At 54.9% G+C, this 14,611-nt stretch overlaps 2 protein-coding genes across 2 annotated transcripts; both read right to left on the bottom strand.

The window, feature by feature from the left end:
• Positions 1-7,741: 7,741 nt before the first annotated feature.
• MYCGRDRAFT_111774 (uncharacterized protein) lies at positions 7,742-8,902 on the bottom strand (the record flags this gene model as incomplete). Its single annotated transcript, XM_003847046.1, has 3 exons — positions 7,742-7,960; positions 8,033-8,533; positions 8,588-8,902. 3 exons carry the CDS (start codon positions 8,765-8,767, stop codon positions 7,742-7,744), a joined length of 900 nt encoding a protein of 299 aa, XP_003847094.1.
• Positions 8,903-9,219: 317 nt separating this feature from the next.
• On the bottom strand, positions 9,220-9,829 carry MYCGRDRAFT_106657 (uncharacterized protein; the record flags this gene model as incomplete). The annotated part of the gene is made up of 1 exon (XM_003847045.1): positions 9,220-9,829. One exon carries the CDS (start codon positions 9,650-9,652, stop codon positions 9,257-9,259), a length of 396 nt encoding a protein of 131 aa, XP_003847093.1.
• Between the last annotated feature and the right edge of the window lie 4,782 nt (positions 9,830-14,611).

Genomic DNA, 14,611 nt, shown 5'->3' with positions numbered 1-14,611 from the left:
CGTGGGATACCTGCCTGTGGTGGTATTCGGGCCTGTTTTAGGCCTGCCTTCGACCTCCTCCAGCCGGGCTTGCTTAATTTCAAACTCCTCGACAAGTTCGCTCGCTCCTTCCAATATGATTTCTCTGCTAATATCCATTCGTCATGTTCTAGGGAGTAGCCCAGCCATCGCACTGGCCTGATACGCGAGGTGGTCTGAGCGTCCGAGACTAGGGCAGAACGTTGTGCCTTGGAAAATCCGTTGCAAGCCAGCCAAAACACTCTTTCTAATCCTCCCCTCCACTCCATTTCCGCCGCAGCAAAGCAACATGTTTCCCACCACCGCCCCCGAAGCGCCATGATTCCTCCCGTCCCGTCCGCGCTCAATCCACCCGCGAGGAAGAAGCTCCCCGACACGCTGCCTACTATACAATGAGCACCGACGCCCGCCCCGGGCTCCACGTACCCACTATTTTTGTCCAGGGTATACTCCTCCACCTCATCCTCCAGTTCCATCGACTTGGCCGCCAGCATTCGATTCTGTCCCCATGGCGACTTCTCTATGGCGTCCAGGTCCAGGAGGCCAGAGACTTCGAGCAGAACTTCAGGCGCCATCCCCGGCTTGACTGGAACGTGGCTTTGCGGCTTGAGAGTTGCGCAAGCAGGCGCCGCGTGTCGTCGCGCTGGGCGGGTATAAGCTGCGAGAGGTCTTGAAGGTGCTGGTAGCTTAAGATGAGTGGGCGTTGGTGGTCGAGGTCGGCGGCGGGGGAGGTAGACATAGTTGCGAGACGTGCTCACCAAGCGAACCACAATGCAGCGCACGACTTTTCAAGTGAGGTACCAGACCAGAGAATAAGGGCGAGGAGTGGTCGAGCCATGGCGAAATCAAAACTCGAGCGCAACGCAATTCTCGGAGCAGAATTGCGTCAAGGCGAAAAAGGCCAGGGGCAAGAGGTCGGGTACAGCGTTCAGAGACGTTGCCTGGAAGGTTGACGGCGCGAGGCTGCGAAGGAAAAGCTACGAGTTGGAAGATTGAATCGACATGGGCAGTGGGTGAAAAGAAATCGAAGCAGGAGACCTGCGCCGCAACTTTTCCGGACTGTGTACATCTTACTTTTTACTGATACACCTCTTCGTCGTACTGATAAAGGCGGACCAAAGTGCCCTCCTCGTGGTCGCGTCTGCAAAACACAGCAAGTCTTTTCCGCCGCAAATCCAACCATCGCACTGACGATGTTCAACCGCCGGCTCACCTCAAGCCGATAATGGATAGGAGATGTCAAGCACAAAGATCTGCAGATAAGTGTGAGCATTCATCACCTCCCAGTATCTCCTGGAGCGACACATTCTGGAGCTCGGCGTTCGGTTGCCGGAGCTGTGCTTGCTGGTCGCACTCCTGGGAGATCTGACTCATCCGCCTGCTCCGTGTTGCGAGAAGCTTGTGATTTCTTGAAACCCTTGCTCCAGCCCCCCCCGACCGTCATCGGAACTCGCAGCTTGTTCTAGCAGATCTAGTAGCGCCGAGGATCCTCCTGTGGCAGAGGCCTCTTCAGACTGAACCTTGAGTCTCTTCCTTGCACCAGTGGCATCGGGACCGGGGCGAGCTTTTGCCTTGGTTGCAGACGTAGGCGTAGTGTCTTCTCCATCATGTCTGCCCGAATCCACCATTCCAGCGTCCGATCCTGGAGAATCAGGTCGTGGCGGGATAGAACTGCCGTCTTCGGGTCGGAGACTATCGGAGGGTCGTGTGCTCTTCTCACTAGCTGGCCGAGGCTTTCCATTGTCTTTGAGGTCTCCGACGTCCATCGGTGCAGCAAGCCCATTTGCAAGTCTGCGTCTCTTCCGACCGTGTGGGTCGCTGGGAGAGCGTGCCTTTGTCATGCTTGTACCACTGTCCAGCGGCCCAGGTAGAATTTTTGAGTCCAGGCTTGAGATGCACCCTGATCCAATCCTCGAGCTTCTTGTTCATGTCTTTTGGCACGGAGCTGTATTTGATGTGCCGATTCTTGGCCCGGTAGCTGGCGTCTGGGATGCCGTAAAGGTATCCGGTGAGTGAGGCAAGCCCCAGCTGAAGGACCTCTTCGAAATCCCGTACATGTTCAGCAGTGAATGCCCCAACATGGCGATTGAACTTCAAATGGTACCGCAAGTGGCCTTCGTCCTCTGCAGCGATCTTCATGGCGCTGTCGTGGTCTACCTTCATTCTCTTTTGCTCTGCAGATCTGCCATTCGGTCCAATACCATCTACTTGCAGGGGTTCGATGGGCTGGGATGCATTGGTTGGAGCCTGCTTGGACGCCGTCTTGCTCGCGCGTGTGGGACGCCAATTCGGATCAAGCATATCTTCGGTAATTGTGCCAGCAGGGTCGATGTTCGACAGCCGCTTCAGCACTCTCCTTCTCTGTTGGATCGACCTCTTGTTCATGTTGGTGGTGTCCTGCTGCAACGTCTCCTGCAGGAGTGCTTTTGCTCTGGCGTAGTTGTACGAGAACGGACTGACCACTGACGGTTGGCCATCAGATGTCGACGGGTCAACCTCTGGCGCTTTCCCTCCATTCATCTTCGCCAGGATTTTTTCGGCGCGGGGGTCGTTGTGTGCAGCATTGATCTCGACGATTTTGAGTGATGCCCATTTCGCTAGCATTGGGTAGTCTGCGCTGCCCATGCTCAGATTAGCCATCGCCAACATCTTCCTCGCGGCACTGTCTTCTCGGAGCTCATCGTCGGTACCGATTACACATGCTCGCACAATGTTGACCTGCGGCTTCACCTGGTCAGCGCGACATGGGCGGTATTAGACTTGGTGCTCGATGTGCAGATTGACACCCGCTGTACAAACGAAGACGTCGTTGCAGCACTTCTGAAAATTCATGCCGGCGACGGTGCAACCGTACTCGCAGATCAAGACACGCAGCGTTGAGTTGGGATCGTTAAAGTCCGCGACCATCTTGCGTCGCTGCTTCTCGCTCAAATCGCCGTGGTAAGTAGCCGCTGGAATGTTCATCGTCGCGAACGCCAGCTCCCAGAACCACGCGCTGAATGGGATGTCTTCACACACTATCATCTTGCGATCGGTGGACCGCATGACTTTCGTAACGTAGTACTCGATCAGAGCTCGCAGCTTTGGGGAACTATACGCCAGCCATTTCATCATCTCGCGCTGCGTAGTTGGCATATCCTGTTTCCAATCCGTCACATACCCAAACATGAGCTGCGCATTGTGTAGCTTATGCCTCCGCCGATCAAATTTGTCGACGGTCGTCTCGCCATCGAGCATGAGATGCAGGTTGGCCGCCTGATAGCTGGAGGCAACAATCGAGCTAAACCGCGCTTGGGCGACGACGCTGGGCATTAGTCCATTCTTCTTGTCCTCTATTGGGCGTCCGTTTTGGACCTTGACGGGGCCCTTGTTGTGCGGATCCGTTAGCGCTTTGCAGTACATCTTGGCGGCGAGCATCTGCATGATCTCCATGTCGCGATGCTCTTCTAGCGCTGGCCGAAGCAATTCCGTCCGGATGTTTGGCTGTGGTACGAGCTTCGCAAGTGATAGCTTCTCGGTCGCGTTGACTGGCATGTGCGTGGAAGGATTTCGTAGAAGCTGTCCAGTTTCCGTGAGATATTTGTAGTACAGTCCGGCCTTGCCCAAGCCATAGGCCGAGTTTCGCATATATTCGAGAAGCTTTTGGATAACCCACGGATTAAAGGCAGCCAGCCGTCGAGGGTCCTGTAGATCGATAGGGCCTTTCTCTTCGATGTCGGCCAGGTCCTCTAGTAGGCTGCTCTATAGGCTATCGCCCTGCAGGGCTTTGCCGCTCTTGTACCATGACTTCCAGATGTCGCTGTGCTTTGTTTTCAATCGTTGCTCAATGTTCGGCCAAAGGAGAGAGAGCGAGCCAAGGATATCGCTCTCATTGTTCAATGTCGCAGTCGCCGACACCATCAAGTTCACCGGCGCCTTACGCTCCCTTCCCGTCTCATTGGTCTGGGTGTGATAGTTTCGAATCTCCTGACATTCGTCGTATATTACTCGCCCGTACTACTCAAGCTGGTGGAAGTCTTTGTCCTCGGTGAAGTTGTTAGTCTTGGGACGCTTCGCCTTCTTCACCTTCTTCGACTTCTTCTTCTCGCCTTTTCCCTTTTTAGGCTTTGGCTTCCATGATCGAAACAGGTTCGAACGATATGTCGAGATCATAATGTACTTTGCAGCCGTCTTGTGTCTCGTATTCAGGGCTGCTTTAAAGTGTTTGTGTTTCGACTTCTTCCCGGCACGGAGCTCTTCTTTATCGACATAGCAGCGTCTTCTGCGGCATCGGGATAGTCACCACTGCAGAGGAGTGGAATCAGCGCCCCATCTGAGAAATGCTTCCGAATCGTCTGATATGCCTGCTCGGCCACACCAGCCGAAGGTGCTAGGTACAGACTGGGACGGTACCCAATATGCTTCTTCCCCGTGACTCCACCCTTCTCTGGCTCGCACCATTGGGCGTAAATCGCCATGGCGAGAGCGATCAGCAGTATCTTGCCCATTCCCGCGTCATCCGCCACATGGCCTCCTATGGTCGAAACCATAGGTATCCGGTTGAAACTGTCGGCAAGGGTAGGATCGTTCCGGGTGGAATCCGGTAAAGGAAGCTTATCGAGACCCATATGAGAGAGAATCCATAACGCTCCAGTGAGTTGATGGGGCAGAAAATGGACAGTAGGGTGGACGGCTTCATCGAAGATGTGGAGCTTATAGGTATGATGTTGGTGTCGTGGATATGCGGCTTTTTCGCCACCGCCTGCAAGATCTTGATTGCGTCGTCCAGCCAATATCCCGACTGGGGTCCTGTTCCGCCGGCTGCCGTACGGGCTTCAGCTTGCAATTTCTTCTTAATCGCATGAATCGGGTCGATATCATCGCTGCAATCCACTGCAGGCGCCGCAATTTCCGCACCCAGCTCCCGCGCTGCGTCCTTCTTCAGAACTTTGCCCTTGTACTCCTTTAACAGTGCCTCCAGAGCGGGCTGGAATACATCGTCCATGAGTTTGAGTCGCTTGACCGTATTAACTTCCTCGGTGAACTCCTTCGACCAACCAGTGACGATGGCTTCAGCCGCTTTGAACGCCTCTTTAGATCCCAATTTCTGGATGTCTTCAAACTTCTCGACGCCGTAATATCTGCACAGCATCTTGCGATTGATTTGGACATCCTCGTCTTTGTCGCCACTCCACAGTGTCAAGTCGTTGGGCTCCTAATGCCGCCGGACATTGCAGGCGTTGTTGTTCAGGATTGTGTCAGCATCCTTGCGAAGCTGCTCGAAGGCAGCCTTCCACTCCTCACGCCAGGCAATGTCTTTTTGATCAGCCGGCTGTGGGACTGTTGTTGGGGACACGTCGTCAATGTCACTAGTGAGTCCCACGTGACCATCTTCGTGTGCTTCGACCACGTTTGCGGCTGAAGTGTTTAACACTGCCATCGTCTCATAGTCGTTTTCAAAGCCGTGTGCCTCGCCCTTCTTGGGGAACATGACTTGAATCTTCAGCAGCGTCGTGCGCCCATGGACGCCGACGAACTCCTGGGCAGCTGGCCATTCCGTTACGGCGCCCTTGAATCTGTCGTAGATGCGCATAGGTTCGGCATTCGGGTCATTCGCGTCCACGATGCTCATCCCGCGCAGCATCGCCTCTCTGTTCCTCAGTTTGAGGTGCACCCGCATTCTGTCCCTCCAGCGAGCAGCCCAGTCATCATCTCGCAAGTTCAGGGCGGGCGGCAAGTCGGCATCTGGGATCTTGGCAATCTCCCACTCCTTGAAGTCTTCGGTGAACTCTACCCTTTGAGAAGACTGCGTGGCATTAGCATGGAGGACGCGGGCTTCGGAGATGCCACGCGCCTCACATCATGCACGAAACACATGCCATCACCTCCATCGACCGGTCCTCGCCACGTTTTATGGACAGCCCGCGAAACTAACACTGTCTGGGACTGACGTGGCGGCCAATGCCCTCTTGGAGGAAAAGAATACACCAACTCCCTTTGGCAGACGCTCACACGATGAGTAGTGACGAAGACATTCTCGCCGCATTTTGTGGGCGTAGGGGCCAGGTCATTTCCATTGGATTTTGGCGTAACCGTAAGGAGGAACGATGAAGGCAAGGGCGCGGACAGAGGCCCGAAAGGGGTACGCACAGCCTCGCGATACCAATGTCGCATACCTGCTGCAGGATGAAAGAAGCGCTAGACGAGGACCTCATTGCGTCCGACTGGCGCCGTCAAGAGCGAGCGACAGGCGTGCTGCCGTCAAGTCCGCCCTGGTTGCGATCGCCAGCGTAGGCCTACGCACGATCACTTCAGCTATATCACTGCCGTCATCACCGCTGCAAGTCATCCCTCTGCTGCGACTTCACAGAGGCGATGCCAACGGAGGCGTAGCTGAGCCACCCCACGAAACCGGCCGCATCGCCGGGTCGCTTCGCTACTTGTCACTGCACACGTACGTCGTGAATGGCTCGGTTGTATACCGCAGCAAGACATTTTCCAGGCAGACCACATCGACGGGAGCTTCGGCCGCTTGGGCTCCGGCTTTCTTCTGGACCCACGGCCATGGTCTGCGGAAGATTTTCTCACCAACTTCGCTCGCTTCCGAAGCCGCGCGATGGAGTTGCACCCTCCAACTGTCATTCATCCCTTGCCTCGACAAAGCTCGCGTATTTTGGTTCCATTCAGAATCTTCACACCAGAAACCTGAGCTAGCTGCGGACGTATCCCATCGAATCACGCTCCAACAGAGGCACGCCGACCCGACCGGGCGGCACTTGCGTGCACGCCGAGCAACCCCTTGCCTCCTACATCTTAGACTTCAGAATGTTTTCCCGTCCGGCCGCTCCGCCGGTCCCCACCTAGCCCAGAAGAAGCCATGAATCGGTACGCGAGACATGTATGCGACCATGATCTCCCGCGGCCAGACGGCGAAGGAGATTACGCGGACTCCGGACGAGAGTCGTTAAAGTCAGATGCCTCGTCGTCGTCGTTGTCTTGCTCATCGATGTGGATGCATCTTAGTTCTTGTCGAAAGGCCGACGGTGCAGGTCTACGGCATCTGTCTGGTGTGCGAAGTCGCCCTCCTGCGAGCGATTTTCATGTAAGCGAAGGAGCGGGTCGTATTTGCAAGGGCGAGCACTACAAGTCGATCGCACGGAGAAGCGTGGAGCAGATATCGTTTGACAAAGGTCAGCGCTTGTGCTGTTCATTTGGAAGATGTTCGCTATTATCCTTTGGCACTTGTCCCTGATTTCTCCATCCCTTGCGGCTTCTTCCACCTCGGGTCTTTATGTCCGAACTTCTGCTTTGCTCAATGCTTTCATCTTCTCCGTTTCATCGTTCCTCTTCTCTCTATCGTCGTGAACTCGAGGGGAATGCGCTGAAATGTCTCGGATCACATTGATTTCGCCGGGCGAGCGACCCGGCGCAGGGTGCTCTGCAGAAAGCAGCGATGTCGCGGCGGTCGCCATCATTGTGCCCAGCCGTCACTGCTTCAATGTAAGACGCCTCTGGCTGATTTTTGTTAGCGAGGTTCGGAGGAGAGGAGGTCCACGTTGAAGACGTAATACTGACCCATCGCTTCGTACGTGTCTTGCATTGCTTCGGTGACGGACTTCGTACTGACCGAAACCTAGTCATCGACGGAGTCCTCCTTATCGTCCTCATCCTTTATAGAGTCCTTAACAGAGTCCTCCCCACCGTGTGCGTCGGGTGTGGCTTTGGTGAGAGGCTTTATGCTGACCTAGATCTCCCCATCGACAGAGTCCCCGTCGTCCTCATCTTGCATCTCTTCAGCGAGAGACTTCGTGCGGACCGCAATCCCAGCGTCAGCAGTAACCTCCTCGTCGTCCTCGCCGCGAACCAATCGAAGTCTGGGAGCTTCCCCCGCGCCGTACGACAAGACGTACAGATCGTCTTCGTGCACCATCTCCGCTCGCAGGTGATTCATGGGAGCAAGCGCCTCCGCGAAGGTAGCTTACGCTTGATCCAGCCGACCGAACAAGTCCATAACGCGGTTGGTGTCTACCCTCACAAAGTTACTATCGTCGTTGAACCACTCGATAACATCGTACCTCTCCGGGCCAAAGTCCGTCATGCCGAGGCCAATCGGATCGGCTCTGTCGTACTCGTCGCCCTCTTCCGGATCGTCTATACCCAACTCGGAGTCGCTCTCGTCTGGGTCGCTTGTTGCCAACTCGGCTTCCTCGGATTCTTCGGAGTCGCTCTTCTGCACGCTGTTCTCGACCTCTTCGGAATTGATGCAGCAGGAGTCCTCCGGATTGTACGGAGTGGACCAGTACTCGGAATTGCCGGGTAGTGTTGTGCCTTCGTTTGTATCTGATGAGCCTTCTGAGCCTTCTGGGTCGCTGTTCTGTTGATCGGGTTCCCGCTCCCCGTCATCTCCCTCCCCTCTGTCTATGTTGAGGTATTTGGCTGTCGCTTGGTCGAATACGGGAACGTGTGGTGACGCAGCAGGATTACTGCTGATCTGGATGGGTTTCTCCGGAGAGTGGACGTCGGCGAGCTTTTGCCGCTGGAAGATCTTGTAAGTTACGAAAAGAACCGGCGGGAGTTTCAACAGACATACCTTGCGCTGTTCGGGAATGTGAGTAGTGAAGCTTGCTGATGGATACCCGTAAGATCTCTTGCTCGCTCCCTTCAAGAGATCGCGATGTGATGGCAGCGATGGCAGAGCCGAGCTTTCTGGTGGCGATGGCGATCCGAGGCCGAACCCAGCCTTGCCAGCCGGCTGCATTGCGTTGGCCATGTTGCGATGTTGTGATTTCTTTCAAGATGTCGTTGATGAAACGGAGTGCGTAATGTGATTGATGTGCGAATCTTCGTGATTTTGTTGACGATGGGAAGTACGTGGTGGCCCTGATGATAGGGCGTGCGTGAGAGTGGGTAAGCTGCGTGGATCCGTCCGCGAGTGAGAGGAAGACGATGAAGTTGGGAAAGAAAGAGAATGGAAAGTCGATCGCAAGGAGGGAGGAGCGTTTTGGCGCAGCTTTCATGTCACGTGGGATTTTGGTCAGATCTGCCCGAATTCTGGTCAGATCTGCCTGAATTGTGGTCAGATCTGACTGGTGTCTGGGATGCTGATATTACAGTGAGCCACTGCATTGAAACGTTCAATGCTCAGGCACCTACCGCCATCGTGCCCTTCGCACTCCTACAGCAGCAGAGTCGGTTCAGTGTTCACCAAAGACCGCCTATGTCGAGCACTTTCTCCTCCATGCTCTTCCTTGGTCTTTGCTCATGCCCCGTCAACCGCATCTTGTCCTGACAATTGAGACCTCGTTCCGGACGTCCTTCCTCTTCGCTGTCGGCCTCGACTCCCATCGGATTCGGACCTCAAGCGAGCAGCATCTCGTCGACCATCCTCTCTGCGCTGGCCAACAAGCTTGCGAACTTTCTCGCGTAGTCCTTGAGTCATTTCAGATTCCTTGAATGGCTTTCGAACGGTATATGCGCACGCGTTTCTGTCTTTCACATTCTCAACCCTCCATATGCCCTCATCTTGCTCACATCCATCCTGCATTTCTGCTTGCCCGCAGCAGTCGCCTTCTTCGCCGGAGCCTTGGCCTACGCCAGACTTACAGCCTCTGCCTGGAGCTCGGCATGGCTCGATGCATCTTGAAAGCAGAAACATCCATCGAGTCGTCCCTGCGAGGAATCATCCCCGTCAACGGGGGTCGTTTTGGATCGTCGCCTGCCACGGCAGTGGCTCTTCAACTTTGTTCCCCCTCTTCGGGAAGATGCTGGTCGTGAGATTGTGCATCAACTTCATTGCGGTCGGACATGAGTGGAGGGGTATCGTCGGGGACGTGCTCGTGGAGGCTGTCTTGGAAAGCTGGTGTGACATAAGTGGGCTCGATTCTCGTCGTGATGCCGCGCCGAAAGAATATAACTGATACGAGGTTGTTGTGATCGGCGGCACTGGTTGAGTGACATGCCTGAGGCCGAAAGTGTGGCTGTGCAGTGTGGTGGCTCGGCTTTCTTCCCGGTTCCATTGTTGATTGTTGTCCGTCCCATCATCCGCATACCTTACCTTGGCTATCTTTATTGCTGCTGCCTCACTAAGGTACACTTCTGACCAATCTGGTCTCTTGAAGCCATTCAAATCTGGCGCGTCATTACAGTCATCAAAGTCATCACAGTCATCAAAGTCATCAAAGTCATCAAAAGTCATCAAAATTATCAAAAGTCATCAAAATCAAAGTCGGCCAAGTCATCAGCTCATCACACTGGTGGTCTCACCCAAGCAAGTCATCACAAGTCTTATCCATCCACGTCCTTTGCGGCGTTGATCCCTCCGCGGCCGTTGTTCCTCTTAACATCCCTCCACCACCCCTTAGTCTCCGCCTCATCCGGGTCCCTGAGTGACGACGGATTCAACTGTAAGCACTTGGCACGCCCTACAATGCACGAAACAGACATTGTAGACTGGCAATGATGCGTTTGGCAATACCTCCACGCTCTCGCGCATGTCTCGCATCATTGCCGGACTGCAACGATTGATGCAGTAGGCGGAGACGGTTTACAAGCCTTAGTTCACGCAGAACATCACTGTTCTGAACATCCAATCCACCCCGACTTAGTCTCTTTGAACCTGCGCCTCGATTCTCGTCTTTCGCCATAACATCTCCTCCCGCTTCCGATGAAATGCCATTTGCATTGGACGGGCCGTTTATGAAGAAGAACAGAATCCTCCTTCGCCACTCGAGTAGCACAGCCACCACGACGCCGACGACGACATCGCCATGTTTGAAGCTCCTCACTTAACCGACATTTACGATAACGGCTGTGCCAGATTCGAACGGCTCGCATCGACCCACCATTTCTCAAGACTAACATCATAAGTAGGTGCTGAAACCTCTCTAACCGTTGACATCGGAAGCACTATAGCATGGGCGTGGCGATTGGCATCGAAGACAGCGACGAAGAGAGTAACGAGGAGAGCTTCGTACTACTGACGTGTTGGCAGACCGAAAAGCAAAGTGAGCGGGCAGTCTCTTCAGATCTTTGTCTGCGTGTTAGCTGGAGCGGATTGCGCTCCCAGAACCGGCTCGTGTGCTTTCCGCCTACGAGAGAGTCGGGAAAAACAGGGACCGTGAGAGGCATGGCATTTGGCAATGTTTCCGTCCTTGTGAGCAGTTGCTTCACCGATTCGCGATCTGTATGCAGCGACCAATACATCGCCTGGAATCTTTACGCCATGGCCATCTTCGAGGCGACAGCGGCACAACGTGCGCAGCAAGCACTGTGCCACCACCGCTGGCGTTATGGATATTGAGGTTCCGCGGACCGGTCTCGGCGCAAGACATAGCTGCTGTTCGAACTCTGTGGTGAGCGTTAAACGATAGTTGTTCTCACCACAGGAGAAGACTCCTTGAATGGCAGCCCCGCGGATGGCCGCCTTGCGCTGGAGTGGATGAATCCGAGCCAATCATGCAGCAACAAGTTAGTCCCTGCGCGGCAGTACATACTGGAGACTCCGAGACCTTCTCGGCCATGATGGAACAAAATAGGAGTCCGAGGACAGGGTGGATGTGGATGTGGACAAGGAGAGGAGCGATGCGACGGACATGCTGTTAGGGTCTTTTGAAAGGGATCCTTGTACGCTGTCTCATGATTTTGCCGGCTTCACGGAAATCAGCCTTCGCCTGCTGCGCGGGACTGCTGACTTTGACGCAAGAAGACTCTGAGCGAAGACCGCTTGCAGTTCGACACAACACAGCTCCGCCTCAGTCGGTGCCACGCACAATCTCGAGCAAACATGCAAGATCAACGGCAGTTTTGAGGGAGACCGACGAACAGACCGCCTCAGTCGGTGCCGAGCATAATCTCGAGCAAACATGCAAGATTAACGGCTTGGGGAGGGGTATGGTAGTGCTGGAAATGACGGCGTTGCCGTGGCTCACACCTTCAACAAGGAAAGGAGCGTTGCCGTCGCTCTCCGCTGTGGTGATTTGGACCGCGGCGACGGTGCCGTGGTTGGTGAAAGTGATGGCAGAGATGGCGCTGTCGCCGGGCTCGACCTCAGTGATCGCGATGGTGGCATTAGTAGCGCTTGGGGTGCATGTCGATCGCTGCCTTAGTGGCGGGCGTCTCGGTGTTGCTGGCGGAGACTTTGAGGGATGTGGACGGACAGCCCACGCGCAAGAGTCGCAACACCAGCGCGGGCTAGGCCTACAGAGGAGTCGCCCTTTGCCACACCAGAACATCTTTCCAAAATTCAGTGGCTGCCCTCCAGCACCACAATTCCCAGAATCCGAGCGTCGGCGAACCACCACGAGCACAACCGCACGAGCTTCGGCCAGACAGCGTATGACCTGCCAGGCTCACCTGCGACGCTGGCCTACCAACTACGGGCATAGGACTTGGCCAGGTAGACCGCGGACACCGCCTGTCGAGCGGAGAGGTCTGCTGTGGGGATACCGCCCAAACGTCAGTGGTCTCGCTACGTTGCTGGACGGATGTAGATCCCAACTCACGGCCGATAATAAAGCCATACGCATGCTATGATGCTAAGGACGAGTACGAGCAAGGACGGACTCCACCCTCGTTCCACGGTTGAACTGGAGAGCGGCCCATATCTCCTACGAGCACTGGACATTCAATGTAGACGATCATTCTCCGCTTGTGCCGTGCAGTGCTCTTTGTCGCTCAGACCTTTCACCTGGCCGCTGCTGGCAAGGTCCATTACGAATAGCAGCATGGAAGGAAGCATTATTGTTAAGAGTTGAGTCGACATCATCCCAGGGACGCCTGGTTTCTTTTGTGCTGATAAAGTTTCTTGTAACTTCATTCAGAGATCTTGACCGCATTCATCACCTCCGTCTCGCCTCTCTTGGACACCGTGGTGAGCTCGCAGCTACCGCTCCGACATCGCACATTGGGCTGCTGCTGAGGGCACCTTTATGTCCGACAACGTCGCTTCCACCGCCGCAATGAGCCTCAAGCTAGCCGCCCGCAGAGCCAACTACTTCCAGGAGATGTGGAGAGTGATGTTTGTAAAGAGCTGCAGCCACCCGCCCACAACGAACAGGACTAAATTCGTCAAGACCATGAGGCACGGAGCACCCGCTGTACAAAAACAATGCCACCAGGCTCTTGTTTTCTTAGGTGTGGTGTCCTCGACATATTGCGAGCCAGCCCCGAAGCATTGGAAGTGGTGGTTAGTGGCGGCCAGATGTGCTCGCAAGCACCGTTGAGATTATGGTTCTCGGTTTCTAGGAGCCAGAGAATGTCATGCATTCGCCATGATAGAAGCACGGATAGCAAGAGGACTCGGCTCGATGAGAATCACCAAGATCAAATGTAACATCAGCGCCGGGCTGAGGCGTCGATCCGCCTTCAATCCGGTCGTGGCGATTCCTCCCGTCATCTCCTCGCTCGATCTTCGAACGCTCCCGCAATAGTGAAAGTTCCTGTCAAAATCGCGGACCAAGATCGACGACGGTCTGCAAAGTGTTGGCCCACGCCGTGGCCAGACTTCCACCGATGGCTGATGTTACCGAGGAATTGAAAGAGAGCAAGAACACAGTACATCTAGCCACAACGCTCACCTCCAGCCAATCAGCCAATTGAACTCCCAGCCGTAGTCAGTGCGGTGAGGATAGCCCTCAGGCGGCTACAAATGCAATTAGCATGGGTCATGGCAGTACGAGCGGTGCCTCTCTCTGCCATTCGAAGCATGAGAAACGCCAGCTTGGTTTCTCCCCGCGCGAAGAATACTTTGCCTGCGAACAATTTCTGGAGTGGAGACTGCGAGTGCGAGCGTATTCGCCGGATCCGATGAGCCTGTTCACGAGGAGGAAGGGTCTGTGGGAGTGAGGACAACGGGTGGGAGAGTCTCGCCCTGAGTCGGGTTGCATCCGCTGTCCGGCAGGTGAGAGGTTCGGTCTGAATCGGACTGCATCGGCTGTCCGGCGGGTGATAGTTCCGGTCTGAATCGGACTTGAACAGTTCTCAAAGACCAGGTTCAGCGGGTAAGAGCCTCGTATTGTTAGATGGCCTACCTACCGAGCAACGATTAGAACCGAAGGATCAGTGGAGGAGATGTAGGAGCCATTGTCACAAGCCGGTCAAGAAGGCGCAGAGCTCCAAATCAATGGTTTCCGGGTTGAAATTGCCCTTCAATGCGGACATATCGAAGCCTTACTAACGCTACGGCGAAAGCGTGCGAAAGCGCATGCGAAACCGTGCGAAACCGCACACCCGCATGCTTCTATTTCGCACGCTTCTGCATGTCTTCATGCGTGCAATACTTGCCCACCACTTGCACCACGTACTCATTGCCTCTTACATTCTGCACCGGATTCCGATCAGACTGTACGCCCACTGCATTGATTCACCGCCAACGACAATCACACCAATCTCTTCAGCCATGGCAGGCAGCAGTCCCTCCCTTCGAATGTTCCCTCCCGGCACTACCTTGATCTGACTACCCACCATGACCTCCTCCGATTCTTGCCAGTGGCCATGCTCATTCCTCCCGCGAGACCGATTTGTTTCTCTGTGGCTCTGCCGCACCCTTCGCGCAGACAACGTCTAGCCAGCGTGGCCGGCGTCAACAGTGGTCTACTCGATGATCGCCTGAGCAAAA

This window comes from Zymoseptoria tritici, chromosome 18, assembly GCF_000219625.1.
Source record: "Zymoseptoria tritici IPO323 chromosome 18, whole genome shotgun sequence".
Taxonomy (NCBI): Eukaryota; Fungi; Ascomycota; class Dothideomycetes; order Mycosphaerellales; family Mycosphaerellaceae; genus Zymoseptoria; species Zymoseptoria tritici.
The sequence above is the reverse complement of the archived record's forward strand: the minus strand, read 5'-3'. Positions and strand labels throughout refer to the sequence as shown.